This window comes from Gouania willdenowi, chromosome 10 (assembly GCF_900634775.1).
Source record: "Gouania willdenowi chromosome 10, fGouWil2.1, whole genome shotgun sequence".
NCBI classification, from domain to species: domain Eukaryota; kingdom Metazoa; phylum Chordata; class Actinopteri; order Blenniiformes; family Gobiesocidae; genus Gouania; species Gouania willdenowi.
In genome coordinates, this window is record NC_041053.1 from 12735607 (window position 1) to 12759827 (window position 24221).

At 37.3% G+C, this 24221-nt stretch overlaps 1 protein-coding gene across 2 annotated transcripts in view; it reads left to right on the plus strand.

Moving 5' to 3' along the window:
* clcf1 (cardiotrophin-like cytokine factor 1) overlaps positions 1–24221 on the plus strand; it is a 41330-nt gene that overhangs the window by 12312 nt on the left and 4797 nt on the right. The window contains exons 2-3 of one of the 2 annotated variants that reach the window (XM_028459338.1): positions 7328–7482; positions 8561–9808. In XM_028459338.1, the coding sequence (XP_028315139.1) occupies positions 7328–7482; positions 8561–9787 (1382 nt within the window). In that variant the 3' untranslated portion in view covers positions 9788–9808. Of the gene's footprint in view, positions 1–7327; positions 7483–8560; positions 10807–24221 lie in introns of those variants that run through there. The other variant, XM_028459337.1, reaches the window with a different exon arrangement.

Here is a 24221-nt window from a genome sequence, read left to right on the forward strand (position 1 = left end):
CGGTTCAAGATGATAAAAAGGGAACAGCAACACAAGTGATCACAGGTAATAACCAAGATGTGCTTATCTGAAAGTGGAAGCTGAAAGGCTAGAGCAGCCTCGCGCGCTACAGTACATGAGCTACTGACGGCCCAGGGGCCACATGAGGCCCTAGGATCCTACTGTAAACACACAAAATGACAAAAGAAAAACACAAAACTAGAAAATATGGAGCAATAAAAAACACAGACTGTTAAACAAATAAAAATGTCAAAAGAAACATAAAAAAGAAGGAAGAACAAAAACAATTAAAGCTGCAAGCAGCGTTCAACGGGCCCTCGCAACCACACGCGTATCGGGATGTGACGCACGCTGAGGTGTGTTGCATGTTGGGGCGTGGCAGAAATGTTAAAGTGTTGAGACGTAGCTGACCATTTTCAAGGATTATATCACAAACTTTCCTGCAAAGTTCTGTGCAAATATATTGCCTATGATTTCCCTTTACCAATAGGTGGTGCTATAACAATCAATGACGGTTGGGTTAAACCATAATGCATTTTTTTGGTATACAAATGAAAGCTTCTATAATTTATTAGCATCTACTTAGCTCTACAAACTCTTAACTTACATAAGCGTAGCACATCATCCAAGTGAACAGGCTGCTAAGAGGAATAATTAAATCTATAAATATTCAACTTTATTGTCAAGATTGTTATATAACACAACCAAAGAACCATGTATGTTTAAAACAAAAATATGAATGTGTGAAGTACTTTAACAGTGCGGTGTTGGATGCAAGATGTATATTTATGAATGGCCGTTAAATTCATTAATCATACACCATGTAGTTTGCAGACGTTCGACAATCAGGCAATCAGTCCTACCTCCACAGTGATGATGTCATCAGTCCTACCTCCACAGTGATGATGTCATCAGTCCTACCTCCACAGTGATGATGTCATCAGTCCCAGCTGGGAGCAATTACATTCCAAAAATAGTAAAAAAAAAATTCAAAACTTTCAATACACCACCAGGGCGACGCACTTTGACATTTGTAGAACATTTTAATAACTTTTAATAACAGTGGCCTGTTGTATATACTGGCCACATTTTAGGTGTTTTGGAGTTACTCTGTATGTTAAAATGTATCTTGAAAATGAACAAAATCTTAATAGTTAATTGAAAATGGCAGCTTTTGTTGCATATCTGATATCTGTCACTTGTTGCATTTTAGGTAAGAGTTGATTAGGCAATTTTGTTCATCTTGTCGTAAAACAATTGTGTATCAAATTTCTTAGCTGCGTTATTTATTTCATAAATAAATGCTTTATAAAGTACGTTAGATTCCTTCCTCTATAGTGATGATGTCAGAATTCTACAGAATTTCGTAGCTGTACGTGAAACAAATTTTCAAAGAGTCATTTTGCCATTCACATGTGCAATTCCCCCAAAATATCCTAATGTGTTTAGGCCCTCAATCATGCGATCACTTTTTTGTAATAATAATATTAATAATAATAATAATAATAATAATTAATAATAATAAAACGAGGTGCATTACAATAGTGTCACCGTTGGTGCTCGGGCCCTACAAATACAAAGACTCTCTAACAAATAAAATGGCAACAGAAACATACATAATAAGAGAAAAAAAATACAAAATGAGAACAGAAATACACAAAATGAGAACAGAAATACACAAAATGACAAAAGAAACACTTAAAACAAGAAAATATTGAACAAGAAAAATACACAGATTGTAATAGACATCCAAAATGAGAAAAAATAAAAAACCAAAATGACACAAAAATGCAAAAAAAAGAAACAATCAAAACAACAAAATATAGGACAAGAAACATACACAAATAGAGTCGCAAACAAATAAAATGAGAACAAAAACACATAAATACAACTCCAAAAAGAAACAAACCTTTTGTTCTTCCCTGTATTCATGCTGAGATTGGTCTTTATTCTAAATGCTGACATAAATGTTGATAATGTGGCCCTCGGATCAGACATATTTTGTGGCCCCTGCTGTGATCTCTGCTCTATGGGCAGGAAATATTTGTGTCTCATAACATGGTATTAAGAGTCTTTAATTAATGTACAGAAGATGAATATGATTGTGGAATAATCCTAAATTGTATGTATAGTTTGAACCATATTTATAAAGACATTGGGCCTGATTGGAGTAGATGTTGAGGAAATACCTTCAGTTTATTTGACTATGATTATTGATAATGTAATGCTCTTTATAATACACTATACCCAAAAGGACGACAACCCTTGTGCCAAAAGTTCAGATAATCAAACTCTGGATTCTTGAACAAAACAATGACTATAATGAACTTCAGTGGTCTTAAAACCTTATAGTCTAGAAAAACACTAAGGACATGCTAGAACAGGATATTTACATTCATTTAATCTGCTGGATAATTGTTGAACTCCCCATTATATCCTAAATTGTATTTTTTTAAATATTTAACTATGGTTCATTTCATATGCATATAATGTACTTTTTTTCTAGAATGTGTTTGTGTGTGCAAGGTATTTAATTTTCCCACAAAGTTAACATCAGGACCATACAAAAATGGCAAAAACTTTAATAGAAAATTTAAAAAACTGCATCAAATATTTCTAGCCTTTGAAATTGTTTTTTTTTCCTTTCAAGTCTTTTTCTTTTTTCAGACAAACAAGCACAAGTGGTTATATAATGAACTTGTTTCTTGACACTCGTCCAATCCCTCCTTCCTTAATTCACTTTGAGTCATTCCGTTGGTGTAATGGTTTTACACAGTTTTGTCGGTCCTTCGGGTAAAGATGAAAATACATAGCGGTTACTGTGTCATCACTGCTATTTGTCATTTAATCGAAAACACAAGACATTTGTGTGTGTTTGCTTTGATGTTCCATTTGTTATTGCAGCACAAAGAATTGAAATCAAAGTAGTTGTTTCTCACTCATGTATTTTCCTCTGTGACGCATTCCTGACAGACAAGAAGCTTAGTGCAATTATTGGTGATTCATTCAGCTGCAGGTTACTCAGAGGATAGTGCATTTTTGTGTAGGCTCACACCTGCAATAAAACCTCATGACATAATTAAGTTTCAACCAAACCCATATGACTGAACACTGATAAATGAAAGTGGCTGAGTCAGAGGAAAAGGGTATGCACAGAAAATGCAAAAATTATTTTCCAAAGCCAGGGTATCTTTTAAAGCACGTGTCAAACTCAAGGCCCGGGGTCCAAATCTGGCACTATAGAACGTCCAATTTGGCCCGCAGGAGAAAGAAACAGTTCAGCACATCTAAATTTATCAGGACTCACAGTTTTCCAATGATGGCAGTCATTTAGAATGTACATTTTTTTGAAAGAATTCTAATTTCTTTCAAAATCCTGCAATTCTCCCTGCAGAATCAGCCTCTTTTAACATGTACAAACATTAAGTCAATGCTCCTTCTGCTATCACGCTAAAACAATTCGACAAAAGAACATAACAAAACAAAACTGAAAAGGTGTAGGCCGAGGGCTTGGCGTATTTCACCTACCCTCCTTAAATTCATCTTTCACTCAGTTTCCTTTAGATTTATATAGTACACCAGGGGTTCGGTTCTCAACTTTGGGGTCAGGACCACATTTGCAGTCGCGAGACAAAGGGAGGGGGTAGCCAGATGCCTTCAAGAAACTAACAATATTTTTTGAACAATTGGATCCCATTTTCTGCAACTACACCAAAGTTGCCAGTTTTTAAACCTATTTTCATCACTTTTTTTGACTATATTTTTACTCCTTTTAATGAGCTCCCAATTCTGTCACTTTTCCATTAAATTTCAATGCCTTGTCGGCACATTTTTTCCACTTTCAAGACATATTTGGCACTTATAAACCCTTTCCACCACTTTTTCCACCTAATGTCAAACATGTTGACCCATTATTGTAACTTTTTACCTCTTTTCATTATATTTATTAATGCTTTTTTTTTTTTTTGCCAATTTAACCACATCAATAATTTGTCATGCTTATTATTACCCAGCTTAAACTAATCGTTCCAATATTGACACTTTGAATCGTTCTGTCCACTCTAATTTGCAACTTTTAACCAATATCTCTGGTTTTTAAAATCCCATTTCACCATCATTTTTGGTCATTTTTAACCCATTTTATTATTAAAACAAGTATTTATATCTTTAAGATGACTATATACTATGGCACAAATAATAATAAACTTCCTGGATAACAGTGGATATTATTCAGATAAATATGGTTATCACAGATTCATAGAACAATGGACCATCATTTTGCTGACTTTATGGATGAGCCCCAAAAATATCTTCCCAGGTCCATCTATAAGGCGGAATCCCTTATAGATGGACCTGTTTACACATGACTGTTCTTCAATGTTCATGTCTGTGTTCAACCACCTTCAGCTACAGTGGGGGTCACCGCTCTCTGCCACCTTTATTTTGGGGGTCGCGGAATGAAAAGGTTGAGAACCACTGATATACACAATAAAAGAAACACAATGAAATGCATAATCATCATAAATAGACCCTTTGTCTATATCCAAGATTTCAGACTCGTTCATACCACAGTTTTGTACTTTACAAACTTCTTTTCTTTAAACATTATATTTGTTTGATATTTGTTGATTTTCGGTGCCTTCCATACTTTACATATCACTATAAGTGGAAACTCAAACTAGGGCTCAATTGAACTGTTGAATTATACTTGTTTTTCCATCTGTAATCTGGGGCCCACTTGAGATCAAACTAGTCTGTATTTGGCCTACGTATTAAAATGAGTTTGACACTGCTGTTTTAACGCATCTTCTTTGTCATGGAGGCCTCAATGGGAAACATTGAAAAACGGCAGTGAAACCTTCAATGACAAGTGTACTTCTAAAGGTCGTTTGCGGTTGTGTTTTGAATCATTGGCTGAGGAAAGATGAGAGACAATGAGGTCATGTGTGACGGGAGAATAAAAAGTGCGAAGAAGACGTATAGTGTAACAACCGGAGGATTAAGGTGTGTCTTCACTCGTGAAAGATCTGCTCAGCTCAGGAGAGCAAACCCACATATTTCACACCAGTCGAACAACAGCATATTTCAGTCCAAAATGAAGAAGCACTGATCAGCTTGATGGGCGAGAGAAAGAAGAGTGAAAAGAAACAACTGAAGAAAAGCATGTTCCGCTCGAGTGATGAGAGATGGCGAACGAGTAAAAAGAGGAGACGTGAAAGCCCCCGATGAGAGCAAACACGGGACAAAGAGTCGAGGATGAACATGACAGTCGTTAATGTTGAAAACCACCTTTCAGCTCCAATTTTCTCTGTTTGAAACCAGAGTCAGGGGCACTAAAAGGTTTCAACACACATAAATACATGTAACACACACATGCACACCCACACACACGTTGAATTTAATCCATAGTACTAATTACAGGCACAAACAACATCCCTGACACTCACACAGCTACACAAACAGTCTAAAACCTAAACAAGGAGCTCACAAACACGCAAACACACAACTGATACAAACATGCGTATGTTTATCATGTTAGAGGAAGCCACATGGCAAGGTTTTTAAATGATCAGACAGAAACGTGCATGTGTGTGTGTGTGTGCGTGTTCTCACACCCTGACTAAAGTGAATCATGTACTTTCTTTGTGTGTGTGCATGTTTATTATTTCATAAACTTAATTTAAAATATTATGAATAAGTTGTTGTAGCAGTCAGATGAGCCTCACCGGGCGTTCTATAAACACACATTTTGGAACAATGTTTAAACGGTGCAGTGACGGCAGAAAAGTTGGAGTGCCGGAGGCCATTTGTTAATGTCCGTCAACAGATTCATTACAAATTTCAACATCCAAGTTAAACAAATGACAGGATGTGATCAATTTTCACCATCTTGTTATTTCTAAAAATTCCCCTGGAAGTGCGTACCAATCAGCACATGGGACACCCAAGTGGTGAGTGTCAAACTGAGGGGTGGCAAGAAAGGGTTGGATACATGTGGGTCGATATTTGATGTAAAATACAGGTTAAAGGTTAAGTCAGGGTGCAGGAACGTTGTTTGGTCTACTCTCATCAGCCAGATCATTGACAATCTGCTAATGTGTTGGTAAGTATGATATATAAAGAGTAAGAAAATGATTCTTGTGGTCTCTAGAATTGGATGTACCCTACTTTTGCGACTTATCAGAAACACATAATTATCAAATAACTATATTAAATGTACATCATATTTGATATCAAAATGTCCACAATGATGATGAGACACATCTTCAATAAAACAATTTGAGTCACTTTGACATCTATTTTGGCCGTCAGATGACAAAAAGTGACAAAATTAACAGTCAAAAACATTTTGACTTTGCAATTAATGTTGCGCAAGATTGTCCATAACATTGTCTATATAAAAGGCAGAGTATTGTTTATGGTTTTAAAATCATCTCAGTCCATTCTAAATTTTGTCGGAAAATTGGGGGGTAATGTTATTTAGGGGACTATATTCACGTAATTTTTTCCTCTTGCCAAAAGTATTATTTTATAAGGTTGGGAAATGGACTGGGGAATTGGGAAATTAAATTATGACTGTTATTTTGTCACTTTTTGACATCTAATGGCCAAAATAGATTTAGGAAATACCCAAATTGTTTTGTTGAAAATGTGCCTTAGCATTGTCAACATTTTGGTACTAATCTAATGTTTTGAAGTAATTTTATTTGACAATAATGTGTTTTTTGATAAATCGCAAAAATCTTCCTCAGGCTATATCACTAAAATGTGCTCAAAAACACCCCTGCCACCAATTCGGGTGACCACAAGAATCACTTTCTTAATTTTTATATATCATAATTATATAGTGTGTGTGTTTTGTTCTACCATGGGGAGGGGTATCTCCCCCTATAAGGCCCTTTTGAGACATGGCCATTAACCTATCTTTGTTCTGCATGTGCATATAAACCATGACGCTCCCACTGGTTGACCACCTTATTCTCCTTGAACCACTTTGGATTTTGACCACTGCAGACCACGAAAACAGGAGATGCACTTTTGGAGATGCTTTAACCCCAGTGAACGACCCATCACTATTTGGACTTTGTGAAATGCTCCAATTTTGGTCATTTTTAGCCCAACTCTCCACTAAGAGATTTACCTTGGGAACAAAATGTTCTCTTACAGCAGGATATAGTCGTCAACAAAAGGTGCCATTATTAGAGATGATCCTTTTTACTCACTTTACCTGTTAGTGGACAGTCATTTATGGCCGACTGATGCCTATTTGAGTTGAAAGTTTGAGATGAAGTGAAACTGAGAAGTTTGTTTTGTGATTCTCCTGTAGTTTGTGGACAGATGCTTGTCTTGCTGTTGGCCGCTGCCATAGCGACGGCTGCGGATCCATCGCACACGCTGGCCAGTGAGCGGAGTTCCATAGAAAGCACGTACGAGCTGACGAAATACCTGGAGTATCAGCTGAAGGAAATCAAAGACATATATGTAAGTGCTTATTTTGTTGTTTCTGGACCCAGTTCAGGGTATTTATTTCACGTTCTGGACTCATAGAAATATTGTCCAGCAGTATTCAGTGATAGTTTTCTCCAATTGGTTTGGTTGGTACTACTCCGAGTCATTAAAGTTTTAAGACACTTGCTCTAATAGAGCAAGCTCTGCAAGCTACACCTTGAAATTTTAATACATTCAAAGCCTCAGAGAAATTATGAGTGTTTGTGCAGATGTGTTTGTGTCAGAGTATACTATATGAAGCAATATTTCATGTACACATTGGCCATGTTTACATGGGAGCTTTATATGCTCTTTAAAGCGGAATAAGAGTTAATACCTCTTTAACCTGACCTTGTAAACACTTCATTCCTAACGCTAATTTAATTCCGAATTAAACTTAAATCCAAATTAAGTGGCTGGTTTATTCCTTTTTAAATTCCGAATGAGTAGTTCCTATCTCTCGTCCGCTCCGTAAACCAAAGTGTGTTATTGTGGAGCTGCTGCTTTAAAACTACAGTCAAAATAAAGGTGAAAACAGTTTTCATGTGTGGTGTTCTGTGTTACAGCCGACAATAAAATATTTGTTGTGTTTTTTTCCCAATAGACGTGATACGTCACATTCTCTCCCTTTCCAATCAGAGCCTTCCCAACCCCCAGACCTAAAGCGGAATTAACTAAAGCCGAATAAACCGTTTTTCCATGTAATGGAATTACGTTTTCCATGTAAACACGAAGCAGAACACTTTAATTCCAAATGACTTAATTTGGATTAACTAATTCCGAATTAAAAAACATCATGTAACCGTGGCCTTTGTTGGTAAAGCAGAAGGTGACAAACAACATCTGCATCATGCTAAATTTTTTGTTTTGTTTTTGTTTATGGCTGTAAATCGAGGAAGGTAAATACACACAACACGTGCAAACAGCACAGAAATCAAACAAATGAAGGAGGTTGTTTTCTTTCAATATCAATGGTCACCACTGTCATCCTATATGCAAACATATTGTTTATGGAAGAAAACTAAACAAATGAAACCTTTTTAATTCTTCCTTTGTTTCATTTACTTTGTAGCTTTCCTATCTCGGTCCTCCGTTTAATGAGAAAGACTTCTCCCCTCCAAGGCCCAACAGCACAGCTCTAACTCTGCCCAGCGCCGCCACCCGCCTGGAGCTCTGGCACGGCCTGGAGAATCAGGCTCGGCTCGCCCAGAACCAGAGAGCCTACTCTGTCCTGCTGGCAGCGGTCAGGGAGTTGGCTCGCTCCACGCTCTGCCCTTCCCTTAGAACCTCCCTGCTGCACTTCTGCACGGGTCTGGATGGACTTCTGGGTTCCATATCCGCACTGATGACGACCCTTGGTTATGCACTTCCTCCTGAATCTTTAAGCATGCTGAGTAATGGTGGGCAGGGGGAATATTTGCAGTGGGGGGCAAGGGTCAGCCGTCCTGCTCCCCTCATGAACCCGTACAGATCCAGAGCCGGGACCAGGACGGAGCCTGGTCAGAGGAGCAGCCAAAGACGAAGCGGGACAAAAGTGGTCAGAGAAGAGCGGGACGACGGCCTGGACCAAATGGAACGAAGGAGAGGAAGGGAGGGAAGAAGAATGGAGTCTTCTGCTGCTGCAGGCAGGAAAGGTGGACAGAGGGAAAGAGGGAAAGTGGAACGAGGGAGACGCGAAAAGAGGGAAGAGCCATTGGGAGTGATGGGGTCACATGGAGAGACGGAGAGCCGGGGAATGAGGAGAAGGTTGTTGAGCATCAGCGAGGACGAGGAGGAGAATGTGACTCCGCCTCACCAGGTCTCTGCTAACCAGTACAGCTACAACCTGAACACACACCATCCAGACACCATCAGAGAAGAAGATGGATTAATTTTAAACACAAACAAGAAGTTGACGATGGAGGAGATCAGGGAGTCGGAGGTGCACGTCAGCTTCAAAGAGCAGCACCTCCGTCCTTTGCGCTCTCTCCTCTCTCCGACCCTCCAACCCTCCCTGTCCACGCTTTCACTCCTGTACCCATTTGTGGGGGCAGGGGAGGAGCACACCCTCCTGCCTGAGACAGTCCCTTTGTCCTTACAACGAGGCACTGCACTTCTCTCGCCCCCCTTGAGTCCAATATTCTCTCCCTTATCCTCCTCTTCCTCCAGCACCTCCACCTCATCGCTGCTGTCTGTCCGGCCGAACATGAATGACTTTGCCAGGAAGGTGGAGGGCTTTTGGATACTACGGGAACTCCAGAGCTGGCTTTGGCGATCGGCAAAGGACTTTAACCGCCTCAAGAAGAGACTCCGAGGTTGAGACTTTAGGATGGATGAACAGGTTGTTGTTTTTTTTTTAACTAAACTGAGCAACAAAAGCACATGGACACACTCATGCTTTACACATTCATTGAAACTGTACGGTTAGTGAATGAATGATGGTTTGGTTGGAAGTTGAAAGTCCTGGAAATCAGGAGGACAAAACAAAGCAGTTACTGGACTTCATGGCTCACAGACACCAGACAACCACTGTAGGTGGTAGCACAGACATACAGGCGAGGGCCGGCTGAATGACGGGCATGCCAGACAGACAGAGCCACCATTGAGGGAAGACTGATTCAGTGACCCTTACTTGTGTGAATCAGCAAACATTCATTTTCTCTCAAGGAGAAATGCAAAAAAACAAAAGAAAAAGAAAAATGGCCGAAGGGATGACAAGACATGACGAGGGCAAGGAGACATGACGAGGGCAAGGAGAGGAAGCCGAGAGGGGACATGAGTCATAACGGGGGCGTGAGGGTGACTGCTGAGTAATCAGAAGTCAACTAGTCACTCACAGTAACTCTTTTACACTACCTACACACACATACACTATTTAATCAATGCTGCTGCTGTTTTCTTATCACTGTCACTCCAAAACCCCTAAAACCAGCACAAACTGAAATAACTGATATGAGCTTTTTATATAACTTTCCCAGCTCTGCTCCCAGCACAAGACCAATGGTCATTACATCTAAGATTCAAGGGCAGAGACGAATGTTGCCAATCGGCCATAACGTTGACAGGATGCTGCTTTGTTGTGGTGCCTGTAGAATAGAATGTGTTTGGTACTAAGTGAATACTTTGTCCTTAAAATGAATGTGAAGCAAAATAAAAAACGCGGGCATATGCAGACATGCTTTACAAAAGATATTAGGCAGCACTCTTTTCAACCACATTTCTTTCTACCTGTAAAATGGTAAATGGTAAATGGACTTGATTTATATAGCGCTTTATCACCACATTGAAGCAGTCTCAAAGCGCTTTACATATCAGCTCATTCACCCAATCACTCTCACATTCACACACCAGTGGGACAGGACTGCCATGCAAGGCGCTAGTCGACCACTGGGAGCAACTTAGGGTTCAGTGTCTTGCCCAAGGACACTTCGACACATAGTCAGGTACTGGGATCGAACTCCCAACCTCTCGATCAGAAGACGACCCACTACCACCTGACCGTGGCTCAGGTGGTAGTGGGTCATCTTCTGATCGAGAGGTTGTCAAAGAACTTGTCAAAGAACACTAGAGTGATATACACTCTATATTCATGACTACCACTGATCTAAGGCCACTGATATTTGGTTATCACATTTCAATATTCCTCCCCTTTGGGTAATGGATTAAGGAGAAACAATTTTCATATCTTGTTTTGCCCCAACATTGCCTTTAGCGCCTGTGCTAAAGTGCGGTTCTGTGCGTAAGAATGTGACAGATTGTGCATTGGTTATAAAGTTTGGCAAGTCTATCTCTTTAGCTACAGACCCTATTTGGGTGTTCCAGGAAAGATCCAAGACAGACAAATGTCATCATTGCCAACATTTATCTATGTACATTTGCCCAATGTAGACATGTTACTGAGTCCAGATTGCTAAGAACTTGGACACTGTTTCACAAAAGATTTATTCTCTAATAACAGTGGCCTCTTTCAAGTTGAACATGCATCCTAATATACAGTAAAACAAAAAATGATTTTTAAAAAGTTCAAAACAAGTTTGAAGTGCTGCTTAATTATGTTTGAACTTAATCCAATAACTGAGCATCTGTGGGAAGGTCTCAGAAAAGGACGATGCATAGGAACCTCATCTGCTATTTTAAATGATATACCTTTATATTCGTGCCTTATAGAAACAACACAACACTGGGCTGGTGTTCATACTCTCTCTCAGTGTGAAAATGGCCTCCGATTTTTCATTTGAAAATTTCCTAAATTTTGTTTCTGTTCCACCCATTACTGCTTCACGTACAGTATGCGTCACTTTAGCATTTTCCATTTTGTTTCCGTTTCATCATCTTTCCGTCTTTAAATTATTTTATTGGCTATTAAATGTTCCGGAGTCCTACCAAACATGCTAAATGGGGTAATATATCTTATTAATTTGACATTTTATATGCTTCAGATAATTTGTATAAATGGGACGGTTATGCTGAAATCACTCAAGATTACATCCCAAGGGCAACGTTGGCTACCCGTTCAACAAGGAAAATACAATGAGAAATTTAGAAATGTGTAATATGGTCCCAAAACATTATTTGTGAGACCTTTAATTACTGCACAGCCGTGTGATTGTAGATGCTTCTGCCGTGACGTGTCACCTGGTAAACTCTTTATTCAGCTAACACACCAACAGATAAACCTGTTTTTGTCCTGGAGCATTTTGGATTTGATGTGGGTCATAAAAATCTGAACTATTTGTTCTTTACAGCATATTAAAAACACACCTCAGATGAAGCTCTGAAAGTATTTTTCATCACAGAATAACCTGATAACTACTTAAACCTTGACACGTAGCACGAGCTTTTGAACGGGAATACATTTGTTTTCACACACTCTAGACATTTAATCACCGGTTTTCAGGTTAAAAATAGCGGCTTACTAGATGATATTGTCCCAAAACATGCATGTACATTATTTCTGTCATGTTGATGTCCGATTTTAAGTAAAAAGAGACAAATTCTTTCCTTTCTTTTCTTTTTTTTAAAAAGTCGGATTACTTTTTCCGTTTCAAATAGGTTTCTCCTTTTCAGAACGTGAATTCCGTTTTCCTGTCCGTTTTTATCACGAATAATCGGAGGCCTAATGTGAGGTGAAATTTGATGTGCAAGTTTGAGTCTCAATGCATTAAAGGTTTTATTGTACAGCTCTAACCCTAATAACACGCCTCTTTGTTTCCCAATGAAAGCAGTAAAATGGGAATTGATTTTAAACTACACACAATTAGGACAAACCAAGTTTTTTCCTTATTTAATCCAGGTTATCAGGACTTTGTCAAGGTTGTCCAAATGTGGTTACAGTGGCTCGAGTCAAGCTTTAATCAGAAATGTCTTTTTTTTCTACTTGCTGTATCATGACAATCAAGCACTTTTTCCTAGTCAGTTAAATATGAAACACATTTTGGAATGAGAGAACGTCTTATCCAACATACCCACATGTTCCTGAATTTGACAATGCTTGTTTTATTTTCAGGAAACGAAGTCGCCCGTTGAGGGTTCTTTTCAGCTTTGGGAATGATGGAAATGTTCATATTTTTCATGGTGGATCAGTTTGATGGTACCTTACCACTCCTTTAAATACCTTCAATTCCCAAACATCAGCTCCAAATATATTATTATGTCATTGCAGCGTGCCTTGGATAATACAGATAGAGGTTACAGATTATGTCTATATTATTTATTGACAAAGATGTTTATTTATTTTTTCCTCCAGTGTGAAAATACTGTACTATAACTGAAGAGAGAATAAATACTAGCTTTTGTAAAGAGTCTGGTGTTATTGGTCTTTTGGGAACGAAGCATAAAGAGATGGTTATGTGATTTGTGTTGGTTTAGTTTTATGGAAATGGTTTTGGGTGATTCGCCCCAGGGAAAGCAATTTGGGGTCGAGGCGTTTCCCGGAGAACAAAGGCCAGCTCACATTCACAGAGAGTAAATGGAGCAAAAGAGGCGGGGCAAAGGAAAGCTTTATACTTGTCTGTCTGGGTGAAAATTTACGATCATCTCCTTTTATTTGCCTCTGCATCCCCACCTCCCACTTTGATTTTTGTGTCATGACGCTGTCTTACGAAGCTCCTCTTTCGTACAAGACACGCATCCATGCAGCGACGATGACAGATTGACATTTGCATAAACAATTTAAACATACACAGGAGCAAACATTTGTCTGTAACAGTTGTGTCTGTGCTGTAGTGTTTATTTTGTTGATGAAAAGGTTTTGTTATAGTTTTCGTCTTCTTCATTTTTTCAAATGAGTAATAACTAGACCGGACTTGTGGCCCTCCGTCTAATTTTACGTTCCCCCCAAAGTAAACTTACAATATGACAGAAAAATAAACAAAATAAAAGTAAGAATGCATTAAAATATGCAAAGAATTTACAACATTACAGAAAAATACAGTAAAAGACAAGAAAAACATAGAAAACACTCCAAAAACAAAATAATTCAAAACGACAACAAAAATACACAAAACTACTGAAAAAATACACAAAATTACTGAAAATGATAACAAAAATACACAAAAAAGACTCTGCAAACCCACAGTACTAACAAGCAAGCAAAACAACAACAGAAATACATAAAACTTACTCCAAAAAAATGCAAAATGACAACACAAATACACACTCACTTCAAAAAACATACATTTGCAAAGAAAAATACACTAAAGAACAATATGAATGCACAAAATGCAAAATTACTATAAAAACTCTTTGTTTTTTTCTTTGTTAACACTCAGATTGGTCATTATTCTAAATGCTGATATTAATGTTGATAATGTGACCCTGTTACTGTAATAAAAAAAAAAGAAACACATTATTGTGGCCCCTGCTATAGTAAAAGTTGCCCACATCTGAACTTGATTATTACTATTTTTTTTTTAATATCTCAAAATATATTAAAATTTTTACAATGAGAATAGATTTTCTTTTTAAAACTGCAAAAACTCTTATGCAGGATATTTTACTGTCGACTATTAATTTATCTATTTATTTTATTATTGCAAGTCAAACAATACAAGCTGAAACACAAAACCAAAAAAACAAGAAAAAAACAAAGTACAGGACGAAAGCAGTCTATATATACAAAACAAAAGGAGGGTGGTGTGTGTGTGTGTGTGTGTGTGTGTGTGTGTGTGTGTGTGTGTGTGTGTGTGTGTGTGTGTGTGTGTGTGTGTGTGTGTGTGCCTGATTAATGACTCATTATTGCTTTTAGTATCACCAAAATTGCTGCTGCCACCACCACCCCACCAGCCCACCGCAAGCATCCCCCCCCACCCCGGGCCCCAAGGCCCAACCCCTGAGCACCGCTGCTCCAAACAAACCTCCCGCGAAGGGCCACCGAAAACAAACCCAGCTGGCACCCCCCACCACCAGCCAGCAGCCCCACGCCAAGGGATGAGAGCGCGGCCCGCGGAGGGTCACTGACCCCACCCAAACCCCCAATGGAAAAAGTTTTCATACATATTTTTTTTATTATCTTATTTTATTTGTTCTTGTATTCAATGGTATTTTTGAACAGACCACCCCCTAACCCTGGGGAGGGAGCCAATCTGTCCTCAACCAGTGTGGTTAATTTTCAATAGTTGAATTAATTTATAAATCTAAGTTGGTTTAATTTACTCTTTGAGATTTTTTTGGAATTATGTTTTGACTGGTTTTGAAGGCTTGAACAGAGCCAACACTCCCCAGCAAAGCACGTCCAGAATGAGAGAAGGGGACCCACTCCCCACAAAAGGCCCATCCAAAACAACAAGGGAGAACCCCAGAACCAGGGAACGGGGGGACACAACCCCTTGGGCAGACGCTGTCACCAAGCCAAAGGGCGGCAGCAGCAACAACACAACAAGCAACAGGAAACAATATATATATATATATATATATATATATATATATATATATTATAACTGTAAATATGCCGTGTGTGACAGTGAGCAGAAAATAGGTAAATAAATATAGTAACAATAATAATAATAATAGAAAATTAATTCAATAATTAATAACAATAATAATGAAGAATAACACAACTATCCAAAATGGCTAAGAAAACAACAGCAACAAGGATGTCAATCATCATCATAATTGTAATTAATGATAGAAATACAGGTAATAATCAGACATAGTATATAATGGGAGAACACAAAATAAATAACGTCCATTATATGAGTAGAATAACTAAATGACTAAAACATGTCTGTAACTCAAATAGTTCTCATGATCAAATTTGGACTGAAACCAAGTGGCATTTTAGTCAAATGACAATGACTGAAAGAAAATAAAAATAAAAATGAACAGTCAACATTTGGTACATTAATTTCATGCAATAAAAAACAACAAAAAAAACAACAGGATCAAGGATAAACCAAAAAAAAAGTCAATAATAACACTAGCAGTGATAGAAATAATAGGAATAATTAAAACAATAGTGTTAAACAAATAGTCAAGCAAAGCAATAGATATTGGATACCCATAAAATTAAAAACATGAGAAAAAAAGGGGTCACACAAAATTAGAATATACTCATATATATGTATGTATATAGATACCCACATATACTGTATGTATGTATACACGTATAAATAAAGTGAACAAAATTTACAAAATAAATTTAGTAAATAAATACAATACACACAATAAAAATTAAACACGTAAAGAAAATTAAAATGATGTACTGAAAAAAAAAGAATTATTACATCAGACGTTAAACAGTGGTTCATCAACAACCATAGCAGTCATAACGTATCAATGTGTGCAATGTTACAAAAGAATAGGAACAAATAAGAATCTTTGTTAATTGAGTGCCAAAAATGTGTAATAAAAAGAGTTTTGAAAAAAGAAAACAAAAAAAAAAACGTGTGGTCAACATTAACACCACTCCAGTCTCCTTGTCCTTTTTTTCCTGCACTATTCCGAATCATTTGCACATCGCCTGTTTTCTCTATTCCCTCTCGTCTCACCTGTTGTCTTTCGTTTCTACTTTGGCTTTATTGTCTTTGACAACACTTTTTTCCCATGAGCTCCTTCTGCTCACTGGCTCCCACTGCTCGCCTCAGGCCAGATATTATGGGATCAATGAGAAGCTCCCTTCCATCACCTTCCAGCTACACACCTGCATATAACCACACGCACATGCTCAGGCACACACACGCACACACACGCACACACACACACACACACACACACACACACACACACACACACACGCACACACACACACACACACACACACACACACACACACACACACACACACACACACACACACACACACACACACACACACACACACCTCAAAGGCTGCATTAGCTGGGGAGGGAGCCGGTCAGTGCTCATAAATCACTGCACACACACACACACACACTAAATACTGTGAAGGGTTAACAGTGACAGATGAATGACATTTACACACCATGCATTCACACATAGACACACGGAAGTGTCCGTGTCATATATTCAGCAGGAAGTAACTGGAAACACAGGTGTAGAGCGTACTAATATGTCCTACTTACTGTAGCTATAAAGCACTGTTACTTGAAGGAAATTGAGCTCAAGTACAAGTAAGTCGTACAAAATACTCAAGTACAAGTAAAAAGTAGCTCAATTAAATAGTACTCAAAGTAAAAGTTACTAGTTACTTTCACCTCCCATGTTTATTTTTGGTAATAAATGTTGCCATGGTTACCTTGCATACAGTAAACATCTCATTTATAAACTTAAAAAGGAAGAGACCAAATTTGCACAATTGGAACTTGATTTATTTTTCACAAAAACATCTGTATAAAGTAGGTTTGTAAAAATGTACACTTATTTTTTAAATAAAATAACGCCAATGAATTGATTTTTTTTTTATTTATTTTTTTAAATTAAAAAATACATATATATGTATAGGCTCTAAAACTTAACCAGCATTCAATGCTGTTTTGGCGCCGTACATTATATGTTTAAGTTTAACTGATCGGCTATGATGTGATGCATTTGATTGTCTGGTTTTCTGGATTTCATTTTATCTGTTGATCATCAAAAATAGTAAGTCATACATAAAACAATCATGTTAGAAGTGAAAAGTAGCTCAATTAAATAGTAATAAAAGTAAAAGTTTTATTTTTTTGTATTAAATGTTTCCACGGTTCCCTTGCATACAGTAAACATAAAAAACTTAAAAAGGAAGAGACCAAATGTTAAAATTGGAACATTCATTCATTTTCCACAAAGGCATCTGTATAAAATAAAAGGTTTGTCAAAATGTCAAATTCTTTTTTTTTTTAATTAAAAAAAAAAAACCCCACCAATAAATTCAATTCAAAATAAAAAAAAAAATATTCTCAGGCTCTAAGTCAAGCTTAATTTATGAACTCTAAAACAGTGCCGTGCCAAATGTGCCGTGCATGTGTGTAACAACATAATAGGTAGAAACCACAACACGAAGCCAAGAAAGTGGCTTGATCAGAACATATGGATTATGTTCAATGTGATAACATGAAACGGAAATAAAAATATAATCACAAAAAATAACAATTTCCTCAGTAACGGTTGGGTGTAGAAACGTAATAAATCACTTTACTTTTTTTTAAAACGTACTTAAGAACAAGTAACATTAGTGATATAGAAATATACTCAAAAAAAGTACAAGTACACATAAAAGCAAATCAATTACAGTAACGTGAGTACTTGTAATTCATTACTTTCACCTCTGCTGGAAAGTGGCTAGTTGTCACGACAGCTGATCTGTGCAACCGTATTTGTGTGTGTGTGTGTGTGTGTGTGTGTGTGTGTGTGTGTGTGTGTGTGTGTGTGTGTGTGTGTGTGTTTGTGTGTGTGTGTGTTGTTTGCCCCTGTGTGGGCCTATGAGCGCAGCACGTGTGTGAATCATTATCACTATGTGTCAGACGTTAGTAGGAATGAGGTGGGTCATGCAGAGCTATCTAACAGCCATCGCTCACTGAGCGTTTCTCTCTGTCAGCTCCAACACAGACAAATTGCTGTAACTAATATGTAACAGGATGACTGAGGCCTGTTAGTATGACTCAGCTAGCACGTCCTCCCACAGAAGCAGACAGCAGTGACAAGGCATCCACATTACAGGCTCGTTTGGAGCAATAATGCAGATTGTCTGTGTAAAGCTCAGACAGGCCCTGTTTCTGATGGACGGGCAGTGATCTACAGCAGAAGATCCAGGCCTCAGTAGGGCAAACGATGCTTAGCAGCCACAGATTATGCAAGTTGTATCACTTAAAAAGATGAGAGACATCTGTAATTTTCATCATAGGTACACGTACTGTGAGATTCAAAGATTCAAAGTGTTTATTATCATGTGCACAGTAAAGAAATATGTTTCCCAGTAGAATGACATTATTCCTTAGCTGTACACACTGGATGCCACAAGATTAAAAACAAAGAAAAGTATGATAATAATTAGGGATGCACCAAATATTTGATGGCCGAGTCAATTTTGAGTTGGAAAAGTGTGTGCGCATTGCTGCAGGAGCAGCGGCAGCAGCAGCAGTAGCAGCAGCAGCAGCAGCAGCAGCTCCTCCTTTTCGCACACAAACACAGCCAGACTCTCTCCTTTCCGCTTACAGTGCTCCGTCACCGCGTAGAAGTTAGAAGCCGTCCAATTCCATAACCGAGTCCGTTGTTAGCTTTGTTTCCTCCTCAGTTCACAAGCGATGTCGGGTCTCGCTGAATAGGCTGGTGTAGCATTAGCACGGAGTGCTAACAGCTGATGTGTGTAAACAATGGGTCCGTGGCTCCAAACAGTGACTCCCAACACGATCGGCAGCAGAAAAAGTAGTACAGTTTGTATTTACATATTTGACAATAAAGTATAATACAGTATATATTCTATAATAAACAGCAGTGTTGTTTTAGCTGTTAGATAGTTGGAGAGGGAGGAGCTCACATTCTTGGAGGCGTGTTAGGTGATGTCACCTGCCAACGTGGGCAAAGTTCAACTTGTACGTCTAAAGCTGACTTTTTACTAAATGTGGAATAACAAGAGAGGGAAGGAAACAGAACTTTTTACACGTTGGTCCTCTGAATGAGGCTAAAGGGATGATTATCACTGTAGCAAAACCACTATAAAGGGATTTTTTTCATCATACTTCCCCTTTAATGAACTTTAGTTTTTTTTGGAAAGCATGTTTTGTTTTATTTGAAGGGTTAATATTAATGAAAAACTTTGTCGCGCTTTTTTTGAAAAGCAAAGGCTTTTGGAATATTTAAAAAATATATTCCATATTCGGTATTCAGCCAAGCGTTCGGCTTCGGCCACAAATTTTCATTTCAGTGCATCCCTAATATCGATTATTATAATAATTTAAAAAGTAATAAAGATATATATGTACAAGGTAGAAAGGACAAAAAAAATAAAATAAATAAAGTATTACAAACAAGCAAGAATTCTGTCTCTCGCGGACCTGTTACTTCTCCTTTGTCCTCCACCTGTTACCTGTATTAACGGCACCTGTTTCAACTTGTTATCAGTATAAAAGACACCTGTCCACACCTTCAAACAGTCACAGTACAACCTCCACCAGGGACGAAACTGTACACCTGCTCAGGACTAGGATGAGCCCAAAGTAGTGGGTTGAACATTTGTTTTTGACCAAATGTTTATTTTCTGCATCATTATACAAATAAATTATTTAAAAATCATACAATTTGATTTCCTGGATTTTTTTTCTTCACATTCTGTTTTTCACAGTTGAAGTGTACCGATGATGAAAATTACACCTTTAGCATAATGTAGTGTATCCAAGTGTACTACAAGTATACTTAGTACTAATATTTAGTATATCTTGATCCAAGTACGGTCATTGACTTCTGCTTACATTTAATTTAGGAGAATTTAAATGTCACTATACACATTTGATTTGAGGTATTACCCCTGTTATAAAATTATATGTTCAAAGCGGTTCTTGGAATTACATTTGTCATGGACGCACTGGCCTCGGGCTGTGGGATAACACTCATACTGGGCTCAACCATAGACACGTTGTTCCCAAATACCTGTTTTATGGAATTTCCACTCACTTCCTCCTCTGCTCACAGCCACCACCATTATTCCTAAGCCGCACACTGGTCACCAGACTGGCTTGATAACACAACAATAAGCACAATATACACAACCACAATTTCACATCGTATCACTTGAAACTTATTGACTATTCCCCACCCATTCGTTTTCCTATCTTGTATCCCTCCTCCCTGTTAACTCCCCCCCCACCCCCCTCACCCTGGTGTAACACTGCCCTCTCTTTTTTACATCCTCCCTTTAATAAAGTATTTACCCTTCCCTAGGGAGGGCTGGTGATGGTCACAATTATGCAATGAAATAAATTCATTTATTTAATTGCAATAATAAAATATGCATTGCTGTTAAAAGATTGCACTTCTTGTAGTGTTAACCTTCAACAGCATGTGCAGACAAGGTGAAAAAAAAAAAAAAAAATTATATGTTCAAGATCATGTAGTGCTGGAGTTTAGAAGTTTACAGTAAAGAGTTTGTGTGCTCATCTGCATTAACTTTATGTACCTTAAAAACATACTTAAAAACAGAGAAACATTTGACTTGACTTTATTGATCAAGTTTATTGCAGTCTAGTGTACTTACAGTATTAATTAACTTTAAGAATACTTTAAAAAAGTATATTTCAAGTCTATAGATAGTATGCTTCGCAAACTTACAAGTACACTTAAAGTATAACAACAAGTATATACCTCGTACATGAGTAGTATGTAGATAAGTGTACTTGTTGTATACTTAAAAGTGTACTTGTTGTATACTTAAAAGTGTACTTTTATAAACTTAAAATGTTCCAATTTAGTCCGAAGAAATATTAAATTAGTATACTTTCTCGTACGCTACAAGTACATAGTCCATGGTGTACTTGCTATACTTATACTTATATTCAAGCATACTTAATACAATGAAGTTCAAGTATACTACTTTTTGCTAAGGGCAGACCATCTTTTTAAGTGGGACAACTTGCACAATTGGTGTCTAAATACTTTTTCGCCCCAACTTTCATCCTTATTGTTTGATCACATAATCATTGATGCTTTGGATTTGAAAAAGTGGCCAAAGAAAATGTACAAACATTTACAATTACATTGACTCACTCTGTATTTACTTTGCTACAAGAAAGCAAAGTTACTGACAAAGTCTCAGATTACAGCGGTTAGTCACTGAAATATAATAAATATCAGACTTCCAGCAACTGAAGTCATACCTGACATAGTCTGGGCATGCACTGCTGTCAACTTATCTGAAAAGATAGTGGCTGTGTTTGAAACGTCATAGTAAAGTACTACTCATACAAAGTCTGATGTCAAAATTATAGTATGTAGTGGGTTCACTTTAGATAGTATGAAATGATTGAGTATGTGAGAAATACCCGGATGTACTATATGGGGACATTTTTTAAGCCCCACGATGCATTGCGAGTAGAAATCGTCCTTAGACCAGCTTCAAGCTAAAAATCAAACATCCCTTTTTCAAAACAAAAGCATCTCTTCTTGTCTTCTATTAGTTTTTCTCTGAAATGTTGGCATGAAATGTGTTTTCTGCGAGTTTTATGAATCAAATGAGCACATGTTGATATTCTACTTGGTCACTTTCTCGCATAAAATGCTTTCAGAACTTTTAAAGGTGGAGAATCAACAGAGATATTTGTCCTCAGTGTGATTCAGGTTTTTGTTGTTGTAGGTTCCAAATGCATCTTGGGAAATTTGGATTTCCCAAGATGCAACACTCATCATCCTAATCATACTTATGGTATATAGTAGACAGTATATACTCATTGAGTTTGTAGTGTATAGTACATTAGTGTCTAAGTGTCTTTTTCCATTGGTCTGACAAAATCAAGCCACAATATTTGGTCTTTCTGTCTGATTTTTGTACAATATATACAAGCAACACTGTCATCTCAGACTTATGATTTATATTGCTTTATCCTCCTGATAGTTCAGAGCATTGTTTTCATGAGGCAGAGTTCAGATAAGCAGTGTTTGGGGACTAAATCACACATTTCCATGATATTTTCCCTAAAAAACTGGTGTCTGAGGGTCAAAAGTGTAGCAAACAGACATGTTAAAGCTCTAGTAGCATGATTTTAGTAAGTCATTTGAAGCTTATAAATGTGAAATTCACAACAATAGTTGACTCTATTAACCCTATTTAGCAGCATTTCACAAGTTTAATAGCCAGTAAAGTCATCTAAATAGGGAAAGACGATATAACAGAAACTAAATGGAACAGTAAACCTATGAGTAAACTCTATTGAGGAAATTTTGAAGTGGGAAATCTGACCACCAGTCTAAACCACTTCCCGTGTTTGTGAAATCTTACTGGGTCCAGTGTGGTTGACAACTGACTACTGTAAGTGATGTAGGAAGTTAGTTTACTGACTGACTAATGAGCAGGACTCACCTGTATGCAGAGGGTGGGATGACCTGATTACACAATCACCCACCCGTGCACGCACACACACAGGGAGTGTCACTAAGAAACGTACACATACCCACACATACTGACTAAACAGAAGAGCAGTTCAACAGAGTCACATACTAAAGCAGTGGTTCCCAAGCTTTTTGTCAAACCATGAGTACCCCCTCACTCATACGTGTTCATGATTATCCAAAAGTAGAACATAACAACAACTGAATATTCAACGCGTCATTTTATTTCATCTCCTTAAATTGAACAATTAATATTCAGGCTTTATCTTATCTTATTTAACTCAAATTAAACATGAAATTATGTTGCCTTCAAGGCAATAAAAATGATAAATATAAGAAATATTATTATAGTAAATGTTTGTATTATTAATACTGTATTATCAATACTAGTATATTATGATTATATTGTTGTTAAAGAAAAATAATAAAGTTGAAATTAGAAAAAAAATAAGAATAAATAAAAAATAATAAGTAATATAAATGATACAAAACAAATAATTAACCTGCCTTTGTCATACATAACATGTATGACATTTACCACAAAAGGAGCTTCTTTGAATATGTCTTCTTTAAACAGGCTTTTAAACTTTAAAAACAAGTCATAGCGCACACGTACCATTTTATTGACGGACTCATGAAATGACTGAGAATATTTTATCTTGGAAATAAATTCTTAAATTTTACACATACCCCCTGCAATATGGTCACGTACCCCTAGGGGTACGCATACCCCTGGTTGGGAAACACTGATCTAAAGTATATAAGGCACTGGTAATGTTTATCAGAGAAATGTCACAGTGTTTCCAGGATCCTAACTTAAACATTTCTTGATTTTGTGACCAGTTTTGTGTAATTTAAAGAAGCTTTGTAGAATTGTGTGTGAGAAATTGCAGAAAATGTAGAGTTCTTTCCACAATTTACCAATAAAAATGACTGCCATCATGAGATTTAAGTTGGGGAAAAAAAAACAGAAAATATTGTAATGTTTGTGAAATTGAAGTTACTGAGATGTCTACAACTGAATTATTTTATCAATTACACAATGATACTTGTTTAATCAGTATTTTTTTACTTTCTCCTGCGGCCCAAATTGGATGCTCTAAAAGCAGTGGTTCTCAACCTTGGAATCAGGACCCCATTTTGGGTTGCAAGACACTTCAGCTGCTTTCAAGAAACTGAGAATATTTTTTGAACAATTTGAGCCCATTTTTGTTTATTTTTACCATTTTTCTGCAACTACATCAACTACATCACTCGCCATATTT